The sequence below is a fragment of the Xiphias gladius genome, chromosome 15 (genome assembly GCF_016859285.1).
Source record: "Xiphias gladius isolate SHS-SW01 ecotype Sanya breed wild chromosome 15, ASM1685928v1, whole genome shotgun sequence".
NCBI lineage: Eukaryota > Metazoa > Chordata > Actinopteri > Istiophoriformes > Xiphiidae > Xiphias > Xiphias gladius.
In genome coordinates, this window is record NC_053414.1 from 23,180,701 (window position 1) to 23,202,908 (window position 22,208).

Consider the following 22,208-nt stretch of genomic DNA (forward strand, 5'->3'; position numbering starts at 1 on the left):
GTTATTACTCAATAATGATTCTGATATAAGAAAATCTACAAAATCTGTAGAAAAAGATCAATTATATTTCGATGTTCTTCATCACTGTACACCTCTATGTAGCTGCGCATCTGGTTTTATAGGTGAAAGGTGATCGCTCCCGCTCCTCCTCCAAAACCCCGTCTGAGGGGCGTGCAGTGACGTCACTGGGGTGGGGGGGTTGCCCAGCTGCGTAAAGCAGTCCGACCAGAGACAAGGAGAGCGGAAACGAGGGGACACTTACTTCAAAATTAAAGCCGCACAATTGCGTAACCATAAATTTAACATGGAATGGTTGATGGTCAAATGATGACTGCACCATGTAGAACCGGGTGAACTGCAGGCAACTTCATAGTCACATATAGTCATTTGATCCAAACCACAGAAAACAAACAGTTGTGTAGGTTGTTCTGAGGCTTTTTACTCAAGCTTTGACACATCTGTGCCCGAGATTTCTGTTGCAACGCCACTAGAATGGGACCGGGTTGGATTTTTTTGTACCATACTCAAAGCACTAAAAAAATATTTATTTAAGAAACTCCATAGCAGTTTGGATTTTTCCAGAAACAAGGCCTGGGATAATCCAGATATGACTATGTTTTTATCAGGACAACTTTCTACCAAAGACAAGAATGCTAGTGGAAGGAATCAGACTGATTTCATAAAATATCAAGCATGAAGCCCAAAACTACCACTGTGACGGCAGAGACATAAAACACTGAATGGTAGAGAATAAAACTATGCACACTCTCTATCCTAAATCCCCATTCCCACAGTTAACATGTACCGTATATGCACTTAAAGGAATGAATTATGTTGTTTACAGTTATGTTTTCATTTAATCAGAAACCCTGTGATGTAAGACCACAATGTGGGTTATTGCTGAAAATTAGAAATGCTCTGAAGAGTGGACTTACTAAATGAACTATTCATGTTAGAAGTGGTGCTTAGTGTCAATTCCACATGAGATGTTAGAATACAAATACAAGGGCGTCAAAATAGGACTTTGTTAACACGGTTTTATTTTGAAAATCAAGACCGGATGTCCACTGCTTCAATCCGGCTGGCTCGACGCTGGCCAAGCATGGTAACTTTCCGTCCTGATGAAAATATCCAAGTGCGCAGTGTCCTTGTATTCCGTCAGAGAGCCCAGGTTTCGCAGGCAGTCCTGGAGCATCAGCGGCGCAGAGAGGGAAGAGTGTCCTGTCCGGAGTGTGACTATCCACGCACGTTAGGGAACCAAAGTGCGCCCCCCCCCCACTCCTCCTCCTCCTCCTCCTCCTCCCCGGTCCCGGTGAATGACTGATCCCCGGCATGTGAAGCCGCTTTCTCCTTGGATGACCTACACGCCACCTCTCCCAGGAGCAGCGGACGTCGGTTGGTTTCAGCTGAACACCTGCTGGTCAGGAGGATCGGCGGGCTGCGTGTCAATATACAGCGGGCATCACGTCAAAGCGAGCTCTCCCGCAGGCTTCAGGCCGACTCCGGAGCAGCTGACCTGGCGAGCAAAATAAGACACGTTGCGAACATTTTATAATCGTGGCTGCCGCGGACAGAGGACTGGAAGTCGCAGGGTTGGCGCTCCATGTTTGCACCCGATTATTGACAAGAGAGTCGGGTCGTTCCGCAGAGACACCGCAGGATTTCTGGAGGTTACCGGCGCTCACATGATGTACACAATCACCAGAGGTCCCAGCAAACTTGTTACACAACGGAGGACAGGTGAGCGAGTGAGCCTGTCGTCCAGAGCGCGGCGCGGCGCTAACAGCAGACTGCCCCCGTTGTGAACGGGAAAGTTTGGGGGGGGGGGGTTATCGCACCGGCTCGAGCGGCTCGCTGTTCGCGTGCGGAGCGTTTCGGGGTTGAAGTGCGCAGAGCACGACAACTGTGTAACTCTCACTTGTGTCCCTCTCTCAGGTCCCACACAACAGATCGAGAGCAAATTCGGCGACTTGAAGCTCAAGCCGACGTCTTGGCTCACGTCAAAGTAAGTAGCTGCTCTCAGTTCACGCGTTGACGTATTTTGTTCTGTTTTTCATTTGATTTTCATTTCATTTTTGTGAGATCATTTATCTTGGGCCGCTGGAGTAGCGTGGGCCCAAAATACTCTGCACGTGCGCCCCGAGTGCGATCATGTAACACCTCGGTGTGACTTGGGTAACCAACGCTGCGTCCATTATCGGACACGCTCCCCGCAGTTCTCGCAGTTTCTCGGCCCGGCTGGCGACGCGGCGCGGTAACCGCGTGAGCTCGCGCGGTACACCCGCGCCCCCTGCTCGGCGCGACCGGGTGTTGACGAGCTGCGGCGCCGGTGCGGGACCCCACCTGTCGTGGTCCGCATCTCACAGCAGCAGGGATCCCGTGCTTCCTTCAGGTGCTGCTCGGAAATAGACCCATCACTCGGGATCCAATCGGTTGCCAGTTTATGCTAGCTAAAGCCATTTCGGTGTAATACGGGCCAAAATATTAGAAACACCCCCGCGAGTTATACAATGTAATTCAACAGCACCGCAGACCACAGCCTCCAGAGGGACCACAAAGTTGAATCGACACCTTCCTAAAAATGTTGCAACAGGAACAATTAAATGGGTTTCCGGTGCAGCTTCGGCTGAATTGGACGGCAGAGAAACTATCAGGAGCTTTTTAGGAGTTTCGCAGTAAAGTCAGAAATCAGAGTGCAAAGTGCGCCAGTAGGAGTAGATACTTCTTTTTAGACTTTACATCTGCATCCGTGTTTAATATGAGGATAAAAAGGGTGAAATCCGTTCTAAACGAAGCAGAGACAGTAGGTAGGTTATGTACCAACAGCAAGCCTCAATTGACCAGAATGCATTGCAAGGACGAGCTGTGTTGCATTCTGAATAAAGGCTAAGAGTCTCGCCTTTTTCTCCGCTCCATCGAATTCTTGGAGTCTTGCTATTGCAGTACATTACATGGCCTTTTTCCTGGGGATTTTGGAAAGGCACTCTGGGATAAAGAGAGTAACATTTCAGGCACACAAATTAAAGAAAGCAAAAACTCAACAATGTCTTACTGTATACAAACCAGTTTCCCTATCCATTTGCTGGTGAAGACCTTGAGATGTGGTTCAAGTAAAGGGAGGAAGTGCACACTGAGTTATTATTTGCTTTGTTAAATGACTAGGGCCAAGGTAAATAATGAACATTCATGTTTGATTTCTCCGAAAGCTAAAGGCTCAACCTGAGAGTATAAGCAACTTAACAGTACAGTTAAGTCATTCAAAATAAAGTAAATTTACATGCCTGTCAGTCAAACATGAAGTTTCCTGAAGTTAAACTGGCAACTTGCATCATTTCTGCCTTCATTTTGAGACTTTACGCCCGTGTGTTTTGTGGCAACGCAGCCTGTCCCAAAGCCCAAGCTGCCCTCCTTTTGATTCACCCCGTCTTGTCTCTTCAGCTCACCGCCCCCAAAGATCGTGTTCAACCGCCTCAACGGGAAGCGCTACCACAGTGCGGCCACGCAGAAAGCCGACAGCCCAGCGGAGGGATTCACCCCAGCACATGAGGAGAACGTCAGATTTGTCTATGAAGGTGAGGGTCACGGGGTCAATGGATGAGAGGAGGAGGAGGAGGAGGAGGGAGGGTCACATCAACCAGGGCAGAATCCCGAAGCCCCACAGAGACTGGAGATCTTTCTCTCGAGGTTACAAGGTCGGAGGCTGTGAGGATCAAAATCGGGACGCTGGGGTTAGAAGATAATCTCCCGCTTTCAAGCATGCACACTTCTCCTTTACAACACATTCCTTCCTGGCTGAGCTGCTGTACTGTAGTCAGGATCGAAGGTTTTATTAAATTCTCAGCTTTATTTGGTTTGTTGTTGGGGTTTCACAAACTGACACGGTTTAAAATCAGAACAACATTAGGGGTGCCCGACAATGTGCTTTTAAATCGGAGCTGAAACGTTTAGTTGATATATTGATAAGTTGATCGACAGAAAATGATTAGTCGACCAATGCATTCATTTTTCAAGAATAAAAGCCAAACATTTGTTGATTCCAGCTGCTCAAGTCCGAGAGTTTGCTGCTGTCATAAGATACTTAAGTGAATATTATTTTCTAAATTTTGTGACTTGTAGAACAAAATAAGAAGTTTGAAGATGTAGTCTTGAGCTCTAGGTTCTGGTGATGGGCATTTTTCATTTTCTCTTCTGCCATTTTACAGACGAATCAGTCCAGAATCTATTCGACAGATTAACTGATAATGAACATAATTGTTAGTCGTAGCCCAATTCAGAATTTTCGGCAGCAGTATTTTAGTTTATCAGTAATTTATAACATGAAAATATCTATAACATAAAATAAAACCAGCGCTTTACATTACAGCATACCAGAAAAAATCAGATGTGATCTGAAAAACAGGAGATGGCTGGTTATAGCAGTGGCACAAATGAGGTATAAGGTGGCACCACTGCAAGAATTCAACAAGAGTGTTGCTTATAGTCAGTAAAAGCTGACAATGATTAAAAACCATGACTGTGCGCTTCTCACCCTGTCTTGAAGTTTACCCAGCATGCCTTAGTGCTGGCCAGTGCCTCATTCCCTGGTGGAAAGAAACGACTTGTGGAGCTGAATTGGCATGAACCAGCTATCTGTGTTACTGTTGGACCACTGCCAGGAAGGGCGGCTCTGTGGTGATCCTTTGTGACTGTAAAGTTCAGCCGTGGGAGAACGCTTCACTTTTCCTCACCGATCACACCTAAAGAAAAACCTGAAAAATCTGTTGAGTCGTTCTAAGACAAAAAACCTGATGGGTCTGATACCAAAAAAAAAAGAAAAATTAAAAAGCTGAAATGACAACAAATCTCACCTCCAGACATGTTTAGATAGCGTTTTACCCTCCCTCATGCACACAGAGAAGTTTTTTGGTATTTGTTCTTCATATTTGACATCCTTATATTAGCTATACAAGCAAACTGTACAAACTGTAAGTAAGTGGTGTGTGGCTGAAAGTTTGTGAGGTGAAACCTTGAGGTTTAGCTAGAGTTGAAGCTGGAAAGCCTTCACCCACAGCTGATACACACCACAGAGCAGTCCAGCCCGAGTGCTGGCAAATCAACTTTATATTTGCATTATATAAAAGTGAACTGCACTATATGCAGATGCTATGAAATACTGGAGGCTTTTTTTAAAAGTAATGTAAAGGATGAGTCTAGAAATGTGGAAAAAAAGACAAATAAAATGTCATTCACAAGTTAAGTTGTATTTTATACCACCATTTTTACAAAAGCCAGATTCCTGTTGACTTTGGGTGCATTTCAGCTAATTCACTTAATACTGTCTTTTTTTTTCTTCTGTGCAGCGTGGCAGGAGGTGGAGCAGAAGCTGGGGGAAGGGGACGGTGGGGAGTCCCAGGGGCCCGTTCAGTACACCGAGAAGACCCCCAGTGCTGCGATGAAGAGTAAGTACCTGCGTCTCCTCTCTACACTTTTACACAGGGGTGATTTTGGTTATCAACCAATTTCCATTCAGTTACCTGCTAAAATAATTGAAAGAATGCGACAACAAAGTAAATCTGCCTTCGTTAAAATCTAATCTCACTACTCAGTTTTGCAGCAACCTGACAGATAATCCTCTTCCTGCTCCCTAACCCCCTGAACTTTGAACCAGTTATCTTCCTGGCTTTCCTGATTATTCAATCGCCACAATGGCCGCTCTCATCTCTCTGCATGAATCACATGCTGACTGGTTTTTGGCTCAGCTTTTATCTGTAGCCGGAGGGAAACTGTTGTAATAGTTTTCTTTAATTTTTAACTTTTCTTTGGTCTACGAGGACCTGGCTGTTCCAGATAACCCAGCCCTGGCTGCTGATTGTAGCTTGTCTCATCTCGGTTCACACTTGTCTGCTCCGGTGACTTCAGTGGCTCAGGGTCGTGAAAGGTCATTCCACAGTCGCTTAGGCCGGATTCTTTAAGATGTTTTTCTTTTTTTTCTTCTATTCGGAGGCTCCTGGTTCTTAATTTAAAAAAGCTATAATCTAGTGTATTTCAGCTCAAGTGAGCCTTATTTTTTTAAAGCTGCTAGTAATGTTCCAGGATTGGCAATGTCAGTCGGTCCTCCTCTTTGGTCCAGACTGAAGGACCCCAGAGGACCATGAATGACACTGGCTGACTTTTCTCCCAGCGCCACCGTGAGGTTGAAAATTGTAGGTTTGAGTGAAATAGTTAGTTAGTTATTGGATGGATTGGCCTGAAATTTGGTCCCGACATTCACATCCCACTCAGGATAAATTGGTAATCCCATGATATTTCCTCTGGCGCCTTCAGGACAAAATTTCACCTTGTTCAAATTATTGGGTTATGACCAAATACCTGATGACATTCCCATCAGGTTAGTGTTTAGTGCTACTTTGCAAGTGTTAGCATGCTAACATGCTAAATTAAAATTGTGAACTTGGTAAACATGTTAGCATACTGACATTAGCATGTAGCTCATAGATCTACTGTAATACAGCCTCTCATATATATTATTGTGTTACTTATTTCAAAGACCTTTTGGACATTTATGCTGCTTACATGTACTTTAATAACATTTAGTCAGCCCCTCAGGTTTTGGGTTTTTACATCTGCACATATCATCCTTTTTTCTTTTTAAAACAAATCTGACTTTGGTATTCATGTGAGAAAATGAATAATTAATGAACAAAATGAATCAACCATGGAACAGGGATTATTCTTTAATACTTGCGCCCCGCTGTTGTCTTTGTTTCTGTGCAGACTTTGTGCCCATAGACCTGGATGAGTGGTGGGCTCAGCGCTTTCTTGCCAACATTGCCAACCTGTCATGACTGGGCGAGGCTTTGACCCAGGACAGGAAGCACTGCGTTGATGCTCCATCAGTGAAGGCATCACCGGAGTGGAGAGGAGCAGAGTCCATCTCGAAGATCTGCAGCGCTGAAGGGTCACGTGTAATTTGGAATCTGATTTGACGCCCTGTAGAGAAAACTGGGTGCACAACACAAAACCGCTTCTGATGCAACAACACTGACATGACTGTGAACACAGCACTGACTTGATGTTGTGCTGCTGCAAGGGACCCGTCTCTCTCTACCTGAATGACCTATCGGATAGAAGTTGTGAGAATTTTCATTTAAAAAAAAAAACCCGCCTCCTTTCTCGAGTGTGCTCAGCTGTATGTACGTCTTGGCTGATCTTTGGATATAAATCTGCTGAAGGAAAAAAAAAAAAAAAGTAAAATGTTTTTCAAAAAATTGCTGTGTGGAATCATTTCTTTGAATTTAATTCCCTTTGTCCTGATTTGGTATTAAAAGGAGGTTAAGTACCACATAGTTAGGATTCATCTTTGTACCATAACAGATGATAAAGATAACAGCGGGTGTGTAAAATCTACTTATCAGGAGTGGCTACTCCAAAGATTTTTGAATGAAAGGAACCATTTGTGACAAAGGGGGACAGCAACACTTACCATCCTTTTATTTTCACAGTGGGAGTTCAACATTTGTAATACGATACCAAATATAAAACCTGTCCTGAAGAAAAATTTTGTATGTTTTCAGTTTTAAACACAGCAGTAAAAGCTGAAGTCAACTTTTGAGGAATCAGCTGAGTGCAGATTGTCCAGGAACAACCACAGTCTTTTTAAAACTCTTCATAATTCAAAATTTCTCATGGCTTCTTCTTCACCGGAAATTTATTTTCAGACAAATGTTCCAAACACTAAAGTCAAACCTGCCACTTCTTGCAGTCACAGTTTTAAAGAGTGGCTGTAACAGCTTTTCTCCTGTTCGCTCCTCGTTCCCCCCCTGCCTTTGCCCCCTTGCCTGCCCTCTTGCCCCGCCTATGGCGGGGTGCGGAGTGGCCCGGCTTGGCTGTGGTGAAGGTGATGCACTGAGAGTCCAGGTAGTCCACCAGCTTGGCGGCACCCAAGCGGATCCCGGCCGCCTTGAGTCGCTGTTGGAGCTGGGAGAGGACCAGAGGCTGGTACTGGAGGATCTGACTGTGCAGCCCGGAGTCTGACAGGATGAAGGAGCGCACTGCCTGGAGGCGATCCTGAAGGCGAGACGCAGCCTGGGAGGCAGAGATGCCGCCATCACTGTCCGAGTCGCCATCGGAAGAGAGGCACAGCTCTGGGTTGGACCTGATATGAGAGAGGGGAGTGGTTAGATACATACACTGTATCAATCAAAGTTATTTCAGTGCCAAATGGAAGTACCATATTTATGTGACAACGGACCGTCTTACAGCCCTAATTAAAAGGAGTCTGAAAGGAGTGTTGCATCACCCTAATTAAATCTTGTAAATGGTCCCTAATTGTCCTCCACAATTTATTGTGTTGCCTATAAAAAGACAAATTGAAACTTGATTCTGAATACAAAATATTTCCTAAATATGAACGATGCTCAATATTATTTATGTGACAGATTATTTTCTAAATGAACCATATTGTCTATAAAATGTTAGAAAATTGTGAAAAATGCCCATCACAATTTCCCACAACCCATGTTTTGTCGGATCAACAGTCGAAGACGCAGAGATATTCAGTTTACAGTCGTCTCAAACTGAGAAAAAACTCAAATACTCAGAATTTAAGGAGCTGTTAGAACATAAATAATTAATATTGATCAGCAAATGTATTTTCTGTCCTTGCAGCTCAACTCCATATGGAGAAAGCGACTCAAACGTCATATATTCACACACAGACACACAGACACACACACACACACACACCCTATCACCCCCCTCCCATGGGGGGGTGGTGTAGTCACATAGTCTGTATAGTAAAATGCGCACTGACTCAAGCGTGCAGTTACGTATCACCTGAGACGATCTGCACTGTACCTTTCAGATTCTTCACTGGCAGGAGTCGAAGAGGTGTTTGAGCCCTGTGAGGCAGACAGCAGCTCTCCCTCCTCCTCTCCTCTGTGTTTCAGAGGAGAGATGGCAACGGGCGCTCTGGGCTCTTTAAACTTCGCTGGCTGGGCACGGGAGGCTGCTGAACCGGTGGCAGGGGGCTTAGGCCGAGCCGTGCGCCCTGCAGAGGGTGGCTCATCCTCAGAGTCCGAGCTGACCAGCTGGTGGGTGTACTGGTGGATCTCCTTCAGTTTGAGGATCATCTGGCGCTTTGGTAAAGGCCGCACACCAAACCTGCACAGAGGAAAAAGTAAGAGGACTGGAGGAAAACAACCTGAGACAGAGAGGAGAGCCAAGAAGGACTAAGTTGACATTGACACCAGGGAAGGTAATCGGACAGGCTCCGCAGTTAACAGCTTTGATTAGAAAAAACGTGGCCCTTCTGTTACATGTGGGCAGAGATGAGAGTGAACTGACTGACCTATTGAGTTTGTTCTTGAGCTCCGGTGTGTCCATGTCAGAGTACTGGGGCATGGGAGTGATGGGCACCAAGGAGCAACGTTTTTTATTGTGTGATGACGCTGATGAGACAGAACCAAGAAGACATTCATCAAAACTACACCTTTTGATTTCTTTACAATTTTATTTATAAAATATAACCACCCACAGTGTTAGATAAGTTTTAAAAATACTACCCTCTGTCTACCTCTTTATCTACCCTCTCTCACACTGTGACGTATCATTGATATGATAGCTTGCCTCGTCCACTGCAGTTACTCATTTCCTACATTTCCTATACTTCCCAGAATGATTTTAGAGCAACACCAGTGAAGAGGCAGGAACCAGTTGTTTCCAAAAAAAAAAAAAAAAAGGAAAAAAAAAAGGGGGTAATGGACCAAACATTAAACTATCTATTTAGCCAGGTTGTGTGCGAACAAAAGTGTCTCTATCGCTCCTGCAGTGCTTATTTCAAATACTAGATCTTGGGACTGAATTGCACTGGGGTCTGTTGAGGTTGCTGCCGGTGAACAACTCACAGCATGCTTGTCAAACATCTAGTCTAGAGAAACGCCTCACATTAGACTCTGAGGAACTGACATCAGATTATTTTGGACAGCTGAAACATTTTCTTTTATCAAACTCCATGCACAAGAAAAAATGTGATGTGCCACAAGTTTGTCTACATTTGGCCAGTTATAAGAATTCGAAAAAAAAAAAAAAAAAAAATACTCCACTTAAAATATTCCCATAAATAAAGGGTGGATAAATCACAAACAAGTGTTATTAAGAGCTATTAGAAATTTAGACTGAATTTCTTTTATAATTGAATTTGCAGTTGCTATAATTGTTATTTAGGCTGTTCAGAGCCTTCTGCACTTACTGCATTTGCTTTCAATTATATTGCTTTGGAATTATTTTTTTAAAGTTATCCAGGACACATGTCCCACTGCAGAGGTACAGTCCTGGTTGAAATTATTGGCACCCCTGAATTTTAAGTACAGAATTTAGAATATCTTCAGAAATCGATGCAACTTAACCAATTTTGTATAATCAAAATATTTAATAAAATGTCCAAAAGTTGGACTGTGTTGCATTATGGCATCTGTGTACCTCTTGGCTCCATAGACACAGTCTTGTGAATACAATGACTCAAGAAATATGACGACAACTTCATACTTCCAAAGGTTGTCCTATAGAGCAGGTTATCTGATTAGATTTTGGAAAACCTCTCTGCAGACATTTGCATATTAATGGGGAAAATGCGTCTCTATTAAAACAGACACAGCTTTACTCTTTATTACTTTAAGGTGGAGATGATGATCATTACCATGCTTTGGGCAAAAAAAAAAAAAAAAAGTCACTCTTGATAGGATGGTGTTTTACAAAAGTACAGATCTGTGCCAAATCACACGTACTGTGGTTAAAGTAAGGCTTCATACCTGGGGTTTTGAGCTGGGCAGAGGGGTTAACCCTCTCAGAGAGAGGAAGAGCCCCCTCATCTTCCTCCCCCCAGCTCTCCCATAATTTGGAGTCCAGGAGGCTGTTGTTAGGGCCTGGTGGTGACGGGGTGGAGGAACGGCTTGTACTGTGGGCTTTGGATGGAGAGGAGTTAATCACGCCGCCGCAACTCTTCAGCGACTGGATACAGAGACTGGATGGTGGAGGCTGATGGTCAGTAGAGGATGGTGACCTGGCCCTTTCTCTTTGTCCTTGGCTGCGCTCTTGCTGGTTGGATCCTCCACTGTCCTCTAGCCTCAGACTGAAGCAGCCCGGGTCGGCTTCAACACAGGCGTCGAGACCCCACGAGTCATTAAAAGCTATGGGAGGCTCGTCCATGTAGCTCTGCTGGAAACTGGACTCTGCAATCTCGGCTTCTGCACTTTCATCTTTTTCTTCTTCCCGCTCTCCTCCATCACATTTGTCTTTATTTTCACTCACTCTGTCTCTTTCTCCTTCCTCATTTCTTATTATCCTCCTCTTGAGCTCATCCCCTGTGTTCGTATGACTGCTGGACTCAACAGAACGCCGACTTTCACTTGAGGACTTGCTGTGTCTCTGTGAACTTTGAAGACCTCTGTGAGACGAGGAAGAAGGTGGATGCGAAGGGTCGGAAAAGGGGGAGAGATGTAAGCTTACTAATTCTGTCTTCTCTGGGCTTTCAGATGGCGCCTCATCCCTTCCTTGACTGGTCGACCTCTGCTTATTGGGGTTGCTCTGGAGTGGGGAGTCAACAAGGACAGGGGGCTGGAGGAGCACTGTATGCAGGGGAGTGCTGCTGTAGGGCTGTGGAAGGGTCTCTTCCATAGCCCCGTCCAAGGGAAGCTTGGAGGGGATGACGGTGAGTTGAGCTCGAGAGGTGTGAAAGCTTAGGTTGGTGTGGGGGACTGTAAACACGTCTCTATTCTTATTTGCATCATAACTGCTGGTTCTTTTAGGGGAAAAGTTGAGATGCAAGCTGGAGCTAAAGGGAACCATCTCATCCAGTTTCAACCTGGGATCACTGCCCTCTGTTGGTCCAAAGTGGGCTGAGACTCTGGTTGCACTTTTTGAGGTCTCAAGTCTGTTGTGAAGCGGTTGAGCAGGAGAAGAGAAACGATGAGAGGGTGATGGAGTATCACCTTTAGGGAACAGTTGCGTCCTGCACATGCTGCTTTTGGTCTGGGTGGAGCTGGTGCTGGTGCATCTTCCAGGCTGCACTGGTGTGGATGGGATCAGCCAGGAAACTTCTAGAGAACAATCTACTGGACTCTGATCACAACCAGAACGTGGATGACTTTGAACCGAGGCTGAAGATGGGTCACGGGGACTAAGCTCTGAACTAGAGGACACTTTATTCTCCAAGGTGGGTTCAGGGGGTTTCCGGATTGACTGAGGTATGATCCGGGTGTAGCTCTGCAGGTTCTGGGCAGCACAAGGAGAACGTGGGGAAGGACTGCGGGAACTAAGAACAGCAACATCTACTTCCATCTCCTCGCTTGAGTCAGACAAAACTATGAGCTCAGGTTCCTTCTTTTTCCGGGGTGAATCAGGAGAAACGGGGACACGAATACGACGAGGACCATGGCTTTCTCGCTTCAAAGACAGACTTTCTTTAAGCATGTCCAGTTCAACAGAATCTGTTCCCTTGTCTCTACCACCACCCCAGTCACCCACTTGACCAGGTGACAGACCTGTGATAGGCAGGTTGGATGTATTGGGTGGGGGGCTAGGAGAAAAGTCGTCGACTACGCTTGGTGAGGACTGAAGCAAAGTTCTGCTGGACAGTTTGCACGAAGCATTACGAGAGGACTGGTGTTTCTGTGATTGAGAGGTGTGTGTATTTGGTGGGCTAGAGGTTGAGGGTGAGGAGGAGGAGGGGTCCTTTTCCTCGTATACTCCCCGAGAATCTGAGAAGAGGCGGCTGTAGCTGTAGCTGGGATCTGGCTCAAGTTGAGAGTTCGGCTTCAGGGTTTTCTCGCTGAAGCCTCTTCTAGGTTCTGTCAGTTCTTTGAACACCTCTTCTCCATCATCTACCTCTTTCTCCTCCTCCTCCACACTGTCTTTCTCCTCCTCCCTCTTTCTCTGTGTGGCAGCAAACTCATAGATCTCCTCCAGCTCTTCCTCATTCACATGTTCCTCGCAAATCTCTCTCTCACCAGATGTAACATCATCAGTTTGATGATCTTCTTCCAACCCTCTCTCTTCATCCTTTCCTCCATCAGTATCCATCCCCTCATCTTCCTCATCCTCGTCATTCCACATGGAGCGGAGGAGCTCCATGAAGGCCTGGTCCGTTTGGTTGTTGACATTCTCGTCCTGGTTCATATAGTCCACCTCATCTCCATGAGCTGCTGCCTCCTCTTGGTGGTGCTCGCAAAGCTGCCGTAGCTCCTGCAAGTCAAACCTTAACGAAACACAAAAAGAGAAGAGAGGGGAGAATTTGCAAAAATAAAACAATGAATTTGCAGTGTTTTCTTGTGATTTTCATTTGTAAAAAGGGTCACATAAAAAGTCTTGAGTCAAATAAAAATGGCTTAAGAGGGCATTCTTCCTTGTGATTATGGCCATTAAAGAAAGAGAACAGCAGCAACAAAGTACAAAGTAAAGGAGTTTTGGTTTCTTTACAATAGGCAGCCCATATGCTATTAAATGTACAACTAAAAACAAAAGTAGGAAAAAGTAAGACTTTTTAATTTGTAAGGCACCACACACTGATCAAAGTGCATGATTTGATTTAAATTGCTCTTTATAAAATATTTATAAATACCTGGGCTTTAGGCGCTAGACTAACCTGGATGCCAGTTCCAGTACATGAGGCCGCAGTGAGGCTGGGACAGAGCAGTGGGCTGTGTAGAGGTACTGCAGCAGAGTCAACACCGCCTGTCCCGGGACATCTGTCATCAACACCCTCTCGGCTGCAGGCATGCCTTCCTCCTGCACCCCAAAACCACTTTCATGTACCTGTGAGAGGATTAGAGCATAGAAGACAGAGAAAATGATGGGTTGAAAAGCAAAGACAGTAAAAATATTGATGGAATTTCTGGGCAAAGATTACTTAATGTAGCACTTTTTTCTGAATTTTTAGATTGACAATGACAATTTGTCTTTATTGTACCTCATGAGTAAAAAAAACACACATTACACATTTCTTAAAGAACTGTATTAAACAACCTCAAGTCTACACATCACTGCTCAAGTTGTTCCAGCTAAACATCTGTGACATCTAATGGAAAGCCTCAGCTCAGCTTAATTAGAGGAAATTATACTTTCAGCCATCAAGTGTCCAGTTCTGTGACAGTGACCGACTTTAGTGTTTCTATCCCTTTAATGAGTCTTCTTTCAATTATACTACATTTATTATTCAAAAACAAACTGTGAAAACAATGGATTTCTACCTAGTTATGTGCTTATGTTTGCAGCGAAGATAGTGATAATTCTTACCATTTCTGCCAGCAGGGGGCAGCGAGTGTACACCATGAAGGAATGGGCAAAGAAGACCTCTCCACTGTCCACCTGGAGCTGCACATCACTGAGCTGAGGGTTGTTCACCATGCTGCTTAGGTCTGAAGCCAGTCTGAACAGTGCTACCTACAGAGGAAACACCCGTAGGGAACACTGGGGTCAGTTCACTGCAGAGTAAAATGATTTCAGCACACAGCAGGCACAACAGAGAAGAAACACCTTAAAGATTCTTATCACACGTATCATATAAAGTTAGAAATACACAATAAAGTTACACAAACAATATTTTTTAATTAAAATCAAATGCTAACTTTGTATATATATATATGAATATCTCTTAAATTATACTATAAGTGAGTAAATTTGCACTGAACTCTATGGCAGAAAAGATGAGAATCACTCATTTTTAATTTGAGTACGACTGGTCTTACAGATTGGTGGCTGCCTCGCTCGTTATCTGTTCTCGGCTCATCAGCTTTCCTCCTCACTCGACTGTGGGTGTCCTCTGAGAGCGTGTATGCCGTTGCTGGTAGGAAGCCACTCACGCACAGGTCAGCCTGCTGCTCCGCCTCCTCCAGGACAAAGCCGCTGAGAGGAAGGTTTGTGGACAGTCTGGCACTGCTTCGCTTGTCTGTGGCAACAGAGACAATCAGGACCAGGGCTTATGGACAGTTAGGATTTCACTAAGCAGTCTAAGTTGGAAAGTTGCTCCCACAGGATACAAGAGTGTAGCAGTATATGTGACTTCAAAATATTTAATTTAAGAAATGTTTCTTTTTAGAGTAGTGTGTGAAAAGGGGAGTGTGTAATCAATGTCTTCAGTTTTTATCAATTACCCATATCCAAATTTTTTTAACAAAAGCCAACCAGATTTTAATACTCCACACATCCAAGCTATTTTTTTTCCTGCTGTAAGACAATGCTGAACACAGTTCACTGTAATTTTTTAATAGTTTTGTAACATTTTAATATTCAGAATAAACACTGATGAAATCACTATTTTAAGGGGCTAAAATATAAACAATAATGAACAGTAGATGTACGGTATATACAATATAAATACATAATTTTTAAGAAACTGATTTCTCAAGGGAATGTGCACAAGATTATTTGAAAACTGACTGACTTTGCTGAATGGAGGCTACACAGGAAGCACTTAATGCATACTTAAGGGTTTACAACCACAACAAAAGGATTTTAATTATATAATAAGACAACCAAAACTCACTATAATGACTGGTTAAAGTAGTAAATAATTGTCTGTTTTCTCTGCTTTTGCCAATCAAGTGTTCAGGAAATTGATTCACCATAATGAAATGTTTGCATGGTTTTGTTTCCATCTTGTCATTGAAAGAGTTCTTCTATTTTAACGTCACCAAAAAAAAAAAAATCAGAAAAATTAAACATTTTTGAAAGTTTCTTTTTCACAGGAACTATCAATGTCTATACCATTTAATTGGATATATGTGCTCTCCAAAGGTAAACAGATATTTGAGAATAGACTTTGTTTTATGTGTGTGTCCGTTACCTTGGTCGGGGCCTGAGGTAGTGTATCCGCACTGTGTGAGGGTCATGCCGTCTTCAGCCAGCTCCATCAGGTCCCACAGGGCCTGGCTGCCCACTGGGAGCTGCCCTGTCCCAGGGGTGGAGGGAGCCGGGGAGGAGGCTGCAGTCTGGGAGGAAGATGGCAGGGTAGAGGCCCTGGTCGCTGTGACGGGAGTTCCTTCATTCACAGGTTGAAGAGAAGACTCAGGCTTGTTGCAAGCGTTGGAGGAGGCTGCATTAGTCTAAAGGTGGAGGAGATCAGTTTCGATTTAACTCAGCTGTTATTTCATTTTACTGTTTTGGTCAAATATTCAGTGCGTCATCAAAGCTCAAATTCTACCCATGATTCTGTTTAACTTAAAAAGTGTTCAAAAATCTACAAATTTAAATTGTGAAAAATAACCACTACTACTACTATTGTTTTTATATTTACAATTAAGTACAGGAATTTCTCATTACAGTGTTCACTTTTTCAGAACTCTTCATATCACTTTTCATTGCTTTGATACAAAATACATGCAATCACCACATCTCTCACTCAACCACCTTTTTACACCTTTTGTTGTGCATTTTTACAAACATTTTTCAAAACTGCTTTAAATTAAGTTCAGAATCTAACATAACAGAAAATTGCTGTAAACAAGACTGCAATTTGCTTTATTTTTGCACATCTACAATAAAGAAACCCAACCCCACAGAGGAATTCTTTTCCTCATGGAGGTAGAAAATTTTTGACCACCAGCCACATGATCAGATGTCTCTCTTTGACACAGTGAATGCTGGATGTCTGGACATACAGTATCTGCAGAAGACTGCCAAGGATGGATCATTGCATTGGTGCATTTTAGATGTGAGATTAAGTGTTGTGCTGAGTTGCATGTTGGTGAAGAGTAATGTGTGTAACCGAATGAAAAAATACTGTATCCAGCTCAGTATCATGTACATGGATGTAAGCTTAACAGAATAAAATATATGAGAAATACTTCTAAACGGGCGGACAGAAGTCTGTTCGAGTATGTTTGGGGGGAAAAAAGAAATCTTTATGTAGTTTTGATAAATTTGAACTTTTGAACTCAGTGCAGCTGGCATCCGAGTCTCAAATCAATGCATCACAATGCATTTGTTTTTTTATACTTCTATATTTTTTGTATCTGAGCAAGACAAGTTTGCTTTAAAGTCAAGGAATTTTAATGCATTTACTAAATGTACCAACATATGAACAATATCAACCACAAATTCCCACCAGGAAATTAACAGCTGGCTGCACAGCACCTCCCTTTTCAATGTTAACCGCCCAAATTTTATTTCTAGGACAGGACAAAACTACCAGACAGGGTTCATTCCAGACATTCAGTCTTATTTATATTCCCCATTGAGTTCAAACGTGACAGACACAATACAACACCTTATGTAATCATTTTCAGGTCTCGCTCACCATTGCTGATTCCCAAGGAGTAATGAACTGTCTGAGCTCTGGAGTGTAGAAATCAGACAGACAAGTAGAGCCGCCGTTCAGCAGTGTGCTTTTCTGCCAGAGGAGGGCAGCCCCGCTCCAGCCAGGCAGACTGCTGGGGCAGCGGGTCGGGGTGGGGGGAGAGGGTGCCCGGCTGCGCAGGAGGAGAGAAGAAACACGTTCCTGCAGCCTCATCAGGGCCGCCTGAGCATCCTGAACGAGCAGGAGTGGAGGAGGACGAGGGACGGCGCCCTTTTTTTTCTTTCCACGCCCTTTACCTGCACCATAAGAGGAGAGAGGGTTTAGGTGCTGCCTGCATCTGAAAGCCATGTTGTTTGAGGTTCTTGAAGACGTTTCACTTCTCATCTGAAACTGAAGCCTTTTGGATGAGAGATGAAACGTCTTCAAGAACCCCGAGCATGTCCACTTTTAGTAGAGCACATAAAAAACTATGACCTGCATGTCTTAGAATCTTCACAGACATCTGAAAGCCCATAAACCTCCAGTTTAGCTGTAGTTCTAGTCTTGCAGTATAATTTTGCTTTGCTCATATATAATTAACCAAGTTCCAAAATTCTGATTTATTCTATCTTGATTTGACCATGAAGAAATGATCAGTGTAAGAGAAGAGGATAAAGCACAGTCAAGGGCAGGGTATAGATCCATCCATCCATCAGTTGTAGTGCTTATCCTATGAGGCTTGTAGTGGGGCTGGAGCCTATCCCAGCTGACATTGGGCGAGAGATGGGGTACACCCTGGACAGGTCGCCAGTCTATCACAGGTGCTGACACATAGAGACAAACAACCTTTCACGCTCACATCCACATCTACGGGCAATTTAAAGTTGCCAATTAACCAAACCTGCATGTCTCTGGACTGTGGGAGGAAACTTCACGCAGAGACTAACCACTGCACAACCTTGCCGCCCCAGAGAATACAACCTTTTAAAGTAATTCCTAAAGATGGTTTTACTACTAGACACAAAAGGGTATCAGAGTTGTGTTGGATTAACTAAAATCATCAGATACAGTAAATGTTGATGATGAGCCTGAACTCTGAGAGATAAATAAAAAAAATAAAATTGCAACCATACGGTAATTTCATAAAAATAAAAGCCTCTGACGTTGTATAACTAAACTGACAATTTGGTTAATTCAAAATGTTCTATAACAACAGTAATATACTGTGCTACACTGTTAGATGTAATACTCCTAATGTTTTAATGGTTTAATATAAAACCCTTTTTTGTGTTGATAAGCACAGGTGATATAGTGACGCTACTGAACCTGCATCTTGTCTCCACTTCAGCACTGGCGTCATGGAGGTGTAAGTGGCAGCGGTCTCGGCTTGTCCCTCTCGTTCTGCCTCCCTCTCCTGTTCCAGCAGTGAGGAGGACAGAGCCAAAGCAACCATGGTGTCTTCGTCCAGGACATCAGTCTTTTTCCTGGGCTTCTTCCTCACTGGGAGGCCCAGCTTGGAGGGGCCTTTCCTTTTAGTGCCTCCTGTCTGTACGCTGAACGAGGAAAATAAATAAATAAATAAATAAAGGCTAAAATGAGGTTTGATTAAGCTTAAGGTTAAGATTAAGTAAGTACTCATATACTGAAGGTAGGTGATGGGCAAGATATTCCTATTATTGGAAAAGACTGGCGAGCATGAAACATGACGAGGTTAAGTTCAATATCCTCTCTCTGTTAACCAATCTAACTGAAATGATACAACCTTTAGACCTGAGCAATCAGACAAACTTAGTCCATGTATGGATGGTTACAGTCATTATCATCAGCCAAATTCTGAATATCTCAGAAATGGAGCAGGTGCATCAGTGGTTGTGACTGACAGTGAGCTCAGAGGTGTAGTATGTCGGTGGTGTTATTGTGGCTAGACTGAAGTACTGACGCTGACTCACAATGCGTTAGCAGTGGGGACATCCTGGGTCTCCTCAGCCTGTCTCTGAAGAGCCTGCAGCAACACACCCGTAGAGACCCCCATGTCTGAGGAGCAGCGCTTCAGGTGGGCAGAGCGACTCTTCTGGGACTTGAACTTCTTGCCACAGATGGGACAGTCAGGGACACCAGGAGGAGGAGGAGGAGGAGGAAGAGGCGCTGGGGCACTCTCTTCACTCTCATCTAAACACCTACAAAGAGGGATCATTCTCACTCTCAGTGTGTCCAGCAGTCTATTGCTCATCTAAAGCTTGCAGTTAAGAAGTGAATTTTGAATTCTATGCTGCAAATCTCTCTGGGTGAGAGGATCAGTCAAGGGCCAAATATATAAATATAAATGTCCAGACCTGTTGAGATGTTGTGTTCGCCCATTAGGAGTCATGTGTGACAGGTCTCTGTGGCAGATCTGACAGAAGAAGAGGCCTCCGTCCTCCAGGTCCACCGTCTCAGCCTCCACAGCCTCCCTGTCCAGCTCCTGCTGTAGCCGCAGGGCCAGCGCTTCATCGCTGTCAATGTGGAGACCAGAGCTGCAGGGTTCTGGAGGATCTGCACATGGAGATGAGGGTGGACCACATACAAAAGACAAAACCAAAACAGTATAGCCATGGACCAGACAACCAAAACATTGAGCTGAAAGACACTAAAACGCTCCATAGAACTGAAGAAGAAGCTAATGCAGCCTTAACTTTAAAAGTCGCATTACAGTCAATTAATACAATTCTCATTAGTTATTACACAAGTCTAGCTTAAGAGATGTGTATCTGCTTGGCCATCATTACTCAATATTCATAATCTCCTTATGAAAGCACCAAAATATCATCACATTGTCATTATAAAGATATTTAGTCAAAAGTATTGAGATACCCAATAACGCTAGCTCTACTGTAAACTGTGGATGAAAGAAATAATTTTAAAAAAAGGAACACACATGTCCACAGTTCCCTCAGATATATACCAGCATTACAACATACATATGCTGACATTACAAATTACAATTAGTGGTTTGCTTCATGTCCTGCATGTGGCATCGAGGTGCATTTAAGCCAGAGCTCCGAAAAGAATAAAACCCGAGAAGAAACCCAACTAAAGGTGCAGAGAGAAAAACAACCTGTGATATCTCAATTACATATAATGACACTTTTTAGAAGAGCAAGGGGAGAAACCAGATATTCATCCCTTCTGCTTACTGGTTGAAGGACCCAGTGTATTGGAAATTTTTGCAAATAGCATCATGTCATCTCACCTTGTCTTAGTGACTGTCGATGAGGACCACAGTCGTTCTGACTGTTTCTTGGCTGACTCTTGTCTCTGTGCTCCAACTTCTGAGGGCTGGCTCTCTTGAACTGTTGCATTCTGAGGAGTACTTTCCCTATCGCTGTCAGACCTTCAGATCTGGGTCCTGCTGCCGCTGCTGAGGGCACAGCCGACGACCCGGCATCTCCTGAATCCCGTCCAGTTCCTCCACTGACCGCACGCCGGTCTGCTCCAGTGCATTCAGACTGGGTCCCAGTGACCTTAGACCCAGAGTCACCATCCTTTTTGTTTTTTCTCCTTCTCTCGTCGCCTTCACTTGCCTGACTGGAGGGCTGATGCTCTGCTTTCTGTGGCTGCCTGGACTCACCTGGTTTCTTGCGGACTCGTTTCAGCAGCTTTGAGCATAGATCTAAAAAATCCTGGTCCGAGTCATCCATGGTGGTGTAATTTTCCTCACATTAAAAGGCCATGCTAGCATATCCCCGGCCGTAACGACCAGCCTGCAAAGATAGATCGGTTGCGTTGGACTAACTGGTGTCCAAAGTTGGGTTCAGGGACCAACAGGGGTCCGCTGTGACAGAAGAACAGCATCATTAGCTCAACCTTTTTCACGCGAGAAGATTTAAGCAGTTTTGTTCTTTTACTCTAAAACAGCAACGCTAGCATTCAATGCGAACTTATATCTACAAAACCACGTTCCGTGTGAGATAATTTCTTAAGAAAAAAAGATTTGGCAGCGTTTGTTTGTAGTGAAAATATCAGTTAGCCAGCTAGCTGCTCGTGCTAACATCTTATTCTCACCCAGGTTTTAATGAATTAGCTCTCCAGCCTTAGCTTTCCGCATCATGGCTGTTCATTCACGACTCTGTCGGTGATTCTCGTGTATTTTTAAACAAAATGCACCGTTTTGTATTACTTATTTGACGAATAAAAGGCCCAGCAGCCGAGTGGCCCCGTTTTCATTTCAAAACGTCAACCGCTTCATTTCCAGCTTCCGGTCATGTGACGGTGAGCGACCCAATGAATGGTTGGCCTCCAGTTCATGTGACTGAAACTGTCATTGAACCCGTTTACAGACACCGGAACCATGTTAATTTATGGTAAATACTAAATTGTAATTAACTGTAATAATTAGAAAACAAGGCAAACTATAAGCAAGAAATAGTAAAATGTGACGTGTGAGTCACAGACTATATATATTTATCCAAAATGTTCCTCACTCGTTGTGATGCACACTTTTCAATAAGCATCTTGTCCTGAAAAAGTACTACATTACAGACCCTTTGGGTTCTGAGAGGCTGTCAATACTAAAGTAGATCCTCTGACAATAGACAAGTTGATGTTACTCCGAGTCATAAAATACTGTCTTAACTTCTTTGACACCATCCCAAAACATCTAGGAACTGAGACTAACTGAGAAGATGTGGGCCCGCATAAATCAAACTGCTGAAAGTTCTATTGCCGACTGAATGATACAAGTAAAAATCGTTTATTTTTACTCCTACTCACAAACTTTAGAAAAAAAAAAGTTGATCAAACTTCTCTACTAAATTCTCATGTCATCTGAATGTCTCAGGAGAATTTGGTTTCCATTTCATCTCTATTTATATATTTATACATAATATTAGTTGTATATTAATATATTTGTTGTTCATTTACTTTTAATCATTCCCAGAAATGTAAAGATTTACACCAAATAAAATGAACTTTTATAAAAATA

The 22,208-nt window shown here is 43.7% G+C and overlaps 2 protein-coding genes across 4 annotated transcripts; one reads left to right on the forward strand and one right to left on the reverse strand.

The window, feature by feature from the left end:
- The first annotated feature begins 1,066 nt into the window (after positions 1-1,066).
- On the forward strand, positions 1,067-7,229 carry mcrip2 (MAPK regulated corepressor interacting protein 2). The gene is made up of 5 exons (XM_040145341.1): positions 1,067-1,740; positions 1,936-2,005; positions 3,439-3,572; positions 5,340-5,438; positions 6,754-7,229. Exons 1-5 carry the CDS (start codon positions 1,686-1,688, stop codon positions 6,822-6,824), a joined length of 429 nt encoding a protein of 142 aa, XP_040001275.1. The 5' UTR covers positions 1,067-1,685; the 3' UTR covers positions 6,825-7,229.
- A 3-nt stretch (positions 7,230-7,232) lies between these two features.
- On the reverse strand, positions 7,233-21,513 carry slx4 (SLX4 structure-specific endonuclease subunit homolog (S. cerevisiae)). 3 transcript variants are annotated; one of them, XM_040145340.1, is made up of 15 exons: positions 21,290-21,513; positions 20,478-21,059; positions 19,582-19,780; positions 19,198-19,425; positions 18,575-18,801; positions 17,270-17,565; positions 15,818-16,076; positions 14,721-14,920; positions 14,269-14,415; positions 13,619-13,788; positions 11,394-13,231; positions 10,788-11,363; positions 9,329-9,428; positions 8,836-9,141; positions 7,233-8,134 (listed from the first exon to the last, which is right to left on the reverse strand). In XM_040145340.1, the coding sequence occupies exons 2-15, from the start codon at positions 20,923-20,925 to the stop codon at positions 7,750-7,752; spliced, it is 5,379 nt and encodes a 1,792-aa protein (XP_040001274.1). In that variant the 5' UTR covers positions 20,926-21,059; positions 21,290-21,513; the 3' UTR covers positions 7,233-7,749. The 3 variants fall into 3 exon arrangements, with proteins under 3 accessions (XP_040001274.1, XP_040001273.1, XP_040001272.1); XM_040145339.1 differs by having other exon boundaries at positions 7,234-8,134; positions 10,788-13,231; positions 20,478-20,988; XM_040145338.1 differs by having other exon boundaries at positions 7,234-8,134; positions 10,788-13,231.
- Positions 21,514-22,208: the final 695 nt, after the last annotated feature.